At 48.2% G+C, this 8526-nt stretch overlaps 1 protein-coding gene across 1 annotated transcript; it reads left to right on the plus strand.

The window, feature by feature from the left end:
- The first annotated feature begins 874 nt into the window (after positions 1-874).
- On the plus strand, positions 875-3997 carry LOC119292508. The gene is made up of 5 exons (XM_037571327.1): positions 875-946; positions 1397-1690; positions 2571-2643; positions 3233-3278; positions 3608-3997. Exons 1-4 carry the CDS (start codon positions 875-877, stop codon positions 3253-3255), a joined length of 462 nt encoding a protein of 153 aa, XP_037427224.1. The 3' UTR covers positions 3256-3278; positions 3608-3997.
- Positions 3998-8526: the final 4529 nt, after the last annotated feature.

The following is an 8526-nucleotide window of genomic DNA, read 5'->3' on the forward strand; positions in this document are numbered from 1 at the left end:
CCTTCACATCGACTACTTCACAGAGTCCATGATCATCTAGTTTTGAAGTTCTCAATGAGAGGAGCTCAAAAGTGAAAGCGATTCGTAATTTGGATAAGCGGTTCTCAACATATTTCTTTTTAAAATTTTGGTCTTGAAAGTTTTGACCGGCTTCCAGCTGAATCAGTAAAAAATTATTTTGACGAGAAGTGGATTGAAATCTTTTGACACACAATATTTAATTATTTGTACATTAAATGTGGTGTAATATTATTAAAATTTGTATGGTCCAAATTTGCAACAACAGATATTTGATACGTTAAAAAAACATTTTTCACAATCAAAAAATAAAAAAAATTCAATGAAACTGAAAAATTCTTCGACAACATTGTTCAGCATCAAATGGGACCTGTAAGTTCTGCGTCCATATGTCTCCAAGATCCCATAGATCGTTTGTCTGATATAACCATAAGGCATGTTCATCATACGCATATCAACGATCTATTTGGTAAACGTCGTCCCCTCCTCCCGATACTGCCTTTTCTCCCAACACGAGCCCACGTGACCGCCATTGAAGAACCAAAGTAGCACATTACATCGACACGAGGATCCATCGTCACCGCGAGAAGATCCCACGCCACCGCCATCTTCTCATGTCAGTGTCAATTATGAAGTAAACCTTAAATTGACATGATCCAGAGATTAAGTGGGTTTCTCTTGATAAGACAAACACCTTTCATGTTGTTGGCTTTTCAATCTGATATCATCGTGCTTCTTTTTTACCATGGTCAGAGCACAACAAAAATCAGTAATCTCGCTATAAATGTTGACTATATGAGCTCGGATTGACGTTATTTTGCAGTTTTATCATTAATTTGCATCGGACCTCGAAACCATGGTTTTTGAGATGTTGATTAGTCACCGACTAAGCACCAAGTCGTTTTCTCAAAATCAGGGCGACTCGCGAGTAATTAGGCGACTTGCGAACCTATACAACGATTTTGGTCGAATATACAGCGAGTAGCTGGGTATTCTACACACTTTTGAGTCGCAAGTGGAAAAACCTTGCTCGGAGCAATATGATCGAATTTTTGTTTTTGTCTTGATGAGATGGAAAAATTCATATTGATGATAGTAAAAAAATGAGCTTTCAATTTTTGAAAGTAATTCCCTATATTTTAAATCAAATGTATTTAATAAAATATTTTTCCTGCACGAAACAACTATTCACTCTAATTTTTTTTAGAAAAGTAGAGTGAATAGTTGTTTCGTGCAGGAAAAAAATTCTATTAAATACATTTGGTTTACGCAAAAAAATTCCCTCCACCAAAACACATATTCCCTCCAATTCTCCAATTTTTGGCGTCCTGCCCCACCGGTCGGTCACTAAAATTTTCTACCTTAATCGCGCGCGTAGCAGTTCGCCCCTCCCCCATATTATCCCCTGCTCCTCTTCCCCCTTTCTCGCCACAGCAGATCGGAATCGGAGGTCCTCGGTCATCCGATCCACCCGCCCCAGCCAGGTCGTACTCCGCCTCCTCCTCATCATCATCTACGGGATTCTGCTCGCTGCCTCTATCGCGACCTTCTCCTCCGTGCCCCAGGCCGCGCGAACGCTGTTCCCCTCCTCACCGACGGGATCTCAACCGCCGGCCTCACCCGCGAGAGCGCCGCCACCTACCTTAGAGGGAACGGCGCCACCGGCCGCAAGGTAAGAACATCTTATACGAAACTTTGTCGTATTGTCGTACTGGATACTCTTCGTGTATTGGTTGCTTGTCCGGAGGTTTCTAGATCGTGATTACGCATGTTTGCTCCGTCCAGATGATTCAAGCTGAATATTATCCTACATGTTGGTTTTTTCTCCATGAGATCTACTATGTTTGTCTGGATGCATCCCATGCCCGTCCGCGTGAGTACCTGCCCACCAATTATTTATGTTAATTCATGAGATGAACTCGATGCGATGTGATGGTCGATTCTCGTACGTATTCTCAATTCCGACTTTTTTTTTTGTATTGTAACCTGATCGGCCAGCCGGCCGTGAAAGACCTATGGCCGAGTGCCGTCGGGGCCTTGACCCATGCCTATGCATTTGATGCATGCCTGCCCAGGATGCTGCAATCCCTTCGCATGTGATGCATCACGGAAGTTGCTAGTAAAATTCCATGAGATGGATTGGGATTCTTTTCAGCCACATACAATATGATTGCAAGTGCTGATCAGTGTTGGTTAGTATATTTGATATGCTAACATGTGTGTCTTCTAGCCGGACGATACATACAAGCAAGATCGATTCATATGATGTATCTTTTTTTGTTGGCTGCTGCTACTAGTACACTAGATGTCTGTGATTTAATTTATATGCTGCAGCCAATCATCTTAATTTATATGATATCTATATATATCTTAACACTTGAAGTATTCTTGTTTTTTTGCCCGTCATCATTTTAGATTATGACTATCATACACAGTCAGCTCGGTGGATGATATCTAGATTTGTTTTGAACACTGTATTATATAATTTATATTAGCACATTGTCATTTGCAGTGAACTGTGCTAAGAAAATTTTCTTTTCTTTCTGTTATAGATCATCACAGGTTATTGGGTCAATGTTAGGCCCCGGGCGGCGATTTCATATGAGCGAAATATGAAATCAATAGGTACTCTATTTTCCTTTAACATTAGTTTCTGTGACTGGTTCATGTGTGCTGAGCTCCTGTATGTGAACATATATGCAAACCATGTGTATTAGTTTCTATTACTACTATGTTAATGATGGCAGTTTAGATATCCCTGTGTTAGATAATTATCATATCTAGAAGATGATCAAATTTTCTTGATTCATTTGTAGCTCATTGTTGGATTATGCTGCTGCTGCTGGAGATGGACATGCTGTTAAATATTTTCCTGGAGCTTGAAATCCTTGAAGTGCTTACCATGTTTTTTTTTGAAATGGAAGTGCTTACCATGTACTCTCTTTTATAAACTAAATACCTGTGGCTAGCACAGGAATTGGGAGGTTGTCTTTGTGATCATCTACTCTTACAAGTAGCAACTGCTGATATACAATTGCAGCCTTGATCCTTTTATGTGTCACACCAACCGTTATTTTTCTGAACTTAGTTTCATAACAGCTTGTCCTGTACATGGATTTTGGCAAGCAATGCTTTATTTGTGGATCCATTCGGCAGCGAGGTTATGTTATCTGTATCTAGTCTTATTTATTTCTGAAAAACCTGCATTTTGTAGGACACCTACGAGACTGGTTCTGAAAAACAGTAAGTTAAAGGATGAGGTACGGTCACTAAAGTTACACATTTTTTACTGTTTTTTCTTTGACTGAAGGTACACTCATCTTGCTAACTAAGTTTTTCACTATTTGTGTGGAGTATGACTATGCATTGTGAATTTGTGATGTTCGCTCTATCTGAAGAAACTCCTTATATTCGTATTGCACTATTCTTTCCCTTGAATTAGGCATCGCAAAGTCAGCGCCAATTTTCATCTAAATTATGGCCTGAAATCATGCACGCCATTATCATTCCTTATTGCTTACTCTCTATTTTTGGTTGGATTCACTACTCACTGCTCACACTCTGTTGTTGGTCGATTCTATTGTGGTAGAGGCAACGCGGTGCTTAACGATGGGGTGCTGGGGCGGAAGCAATTGGATACTCTGAGCTGGAGCAGATGGTATGCGGTGCTCGACGACCACACGCCGGAGTGCGAGGGATGAGCCAGATGCTGGAGCAGAGACGATGTCGGATCACGGCCGTGGCGACTGATCAGCTGGATCACGGCGCAGACGATGGACTAGTTTAGCAGAATTCAAATTCATGTATCAAGGGTAGAAATGTCCAGTCATTTCATTTGCTTGTCCGCTTTACTTTGTTGCATTATCACGGGCAGTTTAGTCTTGGCACTTAATTAGGATGGCTAAATTATATTTGAGTTTCATTTGATGGATATTTACTGTGAGAATTATGATTTTTATGAATCTACATATTATATGTATGGTTTTGAGTATTGTAATTGAATGCTTTTATTTTTTTATGGTTACTATAGGCTATTGCCACAACCCACTTTTGGTTGCGATAACTGTTTGGCGCCACCAAACTAAGTTTCGTTGAAATAGAGTATCGCCACGAAAAAAATTAAATGTTGCAACTTGTTATTACGATGACAGGAATGTTTGTTGCCATAATTTAATGCCACAATCGTAGCAGATTGTGGCAAAATGCTAATGCCATGAAAGAAGGATTGTTGTCATAGTTTCTTGCCACGATTGACTATTGCCACGGAAGAGTGTGCGCCACGAAACGAGCGTTGTTGGCATAGGTTGTTGCCACGAATGTCTATCGCCACGAGCTATCATTTGCCATGATTCGTTACATGTTGCATTAAAGCTATCTCCACAAACCAAATTGTGGCATCAACTGAGTGCTGCCACGAGAAAAAAATGTGGCAACTTTCCACATGGCTGTTGCAAAAGCGCAGTTTTATTGCCACAATTGCTTTTTCGTGGCGATAACCTATTACCATGCGTCCAATTGCAACGGCTGCCAACGAAAGTCGTTTCGTGGCAATAGGTACCTATTGCCACAAATCCGCATGTATTGCGACAAACGATTTTGTTGCGATAGACCTGAATCCTTGTAGTGCCTGGGACCTTTCCAGGCGCGCGTGGCAAGAGGTTGTGCAGCCAGCGGCGCGCGGTGGCAAGCAACGCTGACAAGATTGCCATCGTGGCGAGCGGTGGCGTCCCTGACGGTCCCTGTTTGCACTATTTGGGCGACACAGACGGGCATTTAATGCCTTTGTCCCCTGCCGTCAGGGTTAGGTACGATACACTGTACAGGTAGTTGTACCTACCGCAATTCCTTTTCCATTTTTGCCCTTGCCTACGTTGCCACCTGTCGGAGACCCCTTTAGCATATAAAAGGAGGCCCATGCGCAACATAGAAGGGGGGGGGGGAGGCAGAAAAACACTCACGCTCGGTCTCGTTAGCAGCTAGTGTATACTGTAGCACTCAGCGCTCCCGAGCAAGAACTCAATACATTCAGACATGCAGCAGTAGGAGTATTATCTCTCCGGAGAGCTCCGAAGCTGGGTAAACTGCTCGTGTGCTTCGCCTCGATCCGCTCTTCGTGCGACCTCCGCCCCCCGCCGAACCAAAAGGGCCTCGGTCCGCCGGTCCCATAGGTGTTCGTGGATCAGCTTCCCCGACATCTTTGGCGCGCCAGGTAGGGGGCGTCGAGGTTGTGTGAACCTGATCCGACGTTCACACGAGCTAGATCTTCATCTTCTTCATCGACATGCCACCGAAGAAGAAGGCTTCGGCGACAGCTGTTCCGTCCACGTCGATCCCACCACCACCGGAGCAAACGGGTGTTGGGGTAGACGTCGGAGGAAGAACGGACATCGACGAGGGAACCCACGGTGCTGCCAGGTCCAAGGACAAGGCTGCGCAGACCTCGGCGTCCGTACATGCACCGCGCCCATCTCAGGAGGCGCAGGATCGACAGCGTCATGGTATTCGCAGTGCCATACGTTTGTTGGACCAAGATCGAGCTGGTGGATCTCGGGGTGCTCAAGACCGGCCCGCACGCCAACGTGCTGGCACGAGCGAGACACGGTCGCCTAGACGGGATACTGCTCCTTCTAACATAGTTAGAAGTCCGAGCATATCCCGCTCCTCGCACCGTTCGCCATTGCCGCCCACCACTCCAATAGAAGCTCTAGCGCGAGCTCAACTGCTCCTGGATTACCCTCCAATGGCAGACAAGATCGATGAATGGAGGGCCACCATTCAGAGTCTCATCGGCTTCGCCAACGGCGACACTCCGCGGCAGCCGAGTACATCGCTGCCGCGGAAGGACAGCCAGGCACGAGCCGATGGCGACAAAACCGGTGGGGGTGCAACCACCATGCACTCTCCGCCCCGAAGGCCAAAATCGCGGACTCGCCGGATCCACCTCGACAGCGACTCCACCGCATCATCAGATCCACGAGTTCGTCGCGATCAGCGCCAAGTTCTTCACGAACGACAGCAAGAAGACGCTCGAACTCGCATCGAGCGCCGAAGGGAAGCGCGGCGTCAATCAGACCAGCGCGCTGGGCCCTCTATCGACATGCATGCACCAGGGGAACCAGGCGACTTGCCGTACGCGGTAGGTTGCCCTGCGTTCACTCGTGAGCTGCGGCAAGTCTAGTGGCCCAGCACGAAGAATTTCAAGCCAGATGTACCAGAGAAGTACGACGACAAGTCGCACCCGTCGGAGTTCCTCAGCATCTACACCATCGCGGTGCAAGCTGCCGGGGGGCGGGATGACAAGATCCTGGCCAACTACTTCCCGCTGGTGCTCAAGCCCAATGTCAGATCCTGGCTCATGCACTTGCCGGACAACTCCATATCCTCCTGGGCAGACCTATGCCATCAGTTTGTCGGCGCCTTTACAGGCGGCCACAAGCCTCCTGGCCAAGAGAGCGACCTTCATCTACTCGCCCAGAAGGAAGGAGAGCCCCTGCGCAAGTACATTCAGAGATTCAGCCGCGTACAACACAACATCCCAGATGTCCACCCTGCCGCGGTAATCAGCGCGTTCCATCAGAACGTGCGAAACCGCAGGATGCGGGAGGAGATGGCGATGTGCAAGATCAGAGACGTCAGTGAGCTATATGCCCTGGCCGACAAGTGCGTGCGTGCTGAGGAAGGGAGGAAACTCCCCGGAGAGAATACAGAAGCAGGAGGATCAGATAGTGAGGAGGCCGCACCGGCAAGGAAAAACCGGTGGCGGAACAACAAGAAGAAGAAAGGCAAAGGTGTGCTAGTCGTTGAGCAGTCCGGCAACAGAGGTGGCGCCAAGAAAGCCAAAACTAGTAGCTCTGGCGAGGGGATTGCCGCAGGCACCAACTACCAAGCTGTGGCGGTCGCCGACAAGCAGGACGGCACCAACAAGCAGTACTGCAAGATCCACCGCACCAAGGGCCATGGCCTCCAGAGCTGCAAGAAGGTCGAGCAGCTTGTCGAGCAGCAAAAGGCTGAATACGAGCGACGCGACAAGGAGAAGGCCCAGGAAGGTGCTGGAGGAGCCGGCAAGAAACGCCCCGGCCGAGGAGGACGCCGCGGCAAGGCCAAGCAGCGGCAAGGAGACAGACCTCCCCGCGGCCGCGATAAGGATGAAGAGGACGACGACGATGAAGATATGGATGATGATGAGACCGATGAGCAGGAGTTCCAGAAAGCCAAAGAGGTCCTGTGTGTTGATGGCGGTGCTTCTCTGCATACTTCACACCGCCAGCTCAAGTAGTGGATGCGGGAAGTCAATGCGGCAGAACCACCCGTCGAGTCACGCAAGCCTCTGAAATGGTCCAGCACGCCTATCATCTTTGACATTGAGGACCACCCTGATCGCATAACTGCGGTCGGGTGCTTGCCGATTTTGGTTTCACCAACTATCCGCAACCTCAAGGTCACTAAGATGCTAGTTGACGGCGGGGCCGGCTTGAACCTGATCTCCTCCGCGGTACTCCAGAAACTCCAGATCCCTGATAGCGAGCTCGAAGAGACCGGCACATTCCAAGGAATCAATCCGGGAAGGAGCAAGCCGAAGGGAAAGATCACGTTGCCGGTGACATTTGGCAGCGAGTTGAACTTCAGGACTAAGAGGGTCACTTTTGACGTTGCTGACTTTCCATTGCCTTACAATGGAATACTCGGCCGTCCAGCACTCGCCAAATTCATGGCAGCCTCTCACTATGCATACAACATGCTGAAGATGCCAGGCCCGATAAGCGTCATCTCTGTCCCTGGCGACAAGAAGGATGCTCTTATCTGCGCCGACAAGATCTACCGAGAAGCAGCAGCCGCAACGGATCGCAAGTCACTTGCCGTTGAAGCTCCCGGGGAGACGAAAAAGACCAAGTCCGGCAAGAGTTCTGATGCCCACTCCGGCAAGCGCACCTCTTCGAAGTGCTGCGCTACCGTTGAGGACGCACCATCGAGCTCCACCGGCAAGTGTAAGAAGACAATGGCAGCTCCACCAGAGACCAAGAAGGTGTCCGCCAAGGAGGATGGCGCTGGTGGTACCTTCACCATCAGTGCCACTCTTGACCCTAAATAGGAAAGCGCGCTTGTTGCTTTCCTGCGGGCGAACATTGACGTGTTTGCGTGGCAACCGTCTGACATCCCTGGTGTTCACAGGAAAGTAATCGAGCACCATCTTGCCGTCTGTCCTCATGCGCGGCCCGTCAAGCAGAAAGTCAGGAAACATGCAGTGGAGAGCCAAGAATTCATCGCAGAAGAAATCAAGAAATTGGAAGCAGCAGGCCTTGTCAGAGGAGTGCTCCATCCTACGTGGTTGGCCAACCCTGTAGTCGTGCGCAAGGCAAACGGGAAATGGAGGCTTTGTATCGACTTTACCGATGTCAATAAAGCTTGTCCCAAAGACCCATTTCCCTTGCCGCACATCGACCAAATTGTTGACTCCACAGCCGGATGTGACTTGCTTTCATTTCTTGATGCATACTCAGGATACCATCA

This window comes from Triticum dicoccoides, chromosome 4B (genome assembly GCF_002162155.2).
Source record: "Triticum dicoccoides isolate Atlit2015 ecotype Zavitan chromosome 4B, WEW_v2.0, whole genome shotgun sequence".
NCBI classification, from domain to species: Eukaryota; Viridiplantae; Streptophyta; class Magnoliopsida; order Poales; family Poaceae; genus Triticum; species Triticum dicoccoides.

Bases quoted from the DNA above. Each gene is read 5' to 3' on its own strand.
- LOC119292508 (XM_037571327.1), top strand. From the start codon at position 875: ATGGTTTTTGAGATGTTGATTAGTCACCGACTAAGCACCAAGTCGTTT. The intron at 947-1,396 runs GTAATTAGGCGA...TCGCGCGCGTAG, and splicing joins AAAATCAGGGCGACTCGCGA to CAGTTCGCCCCTCCCCCATA. The intron at 1,691-2,570 runs GTAAGAACATCT...TTTCTGTTATAG, and splicing joins ACGGCGCCACCGGCCGCAAG to ATCATCACAGGTTATTGGGT.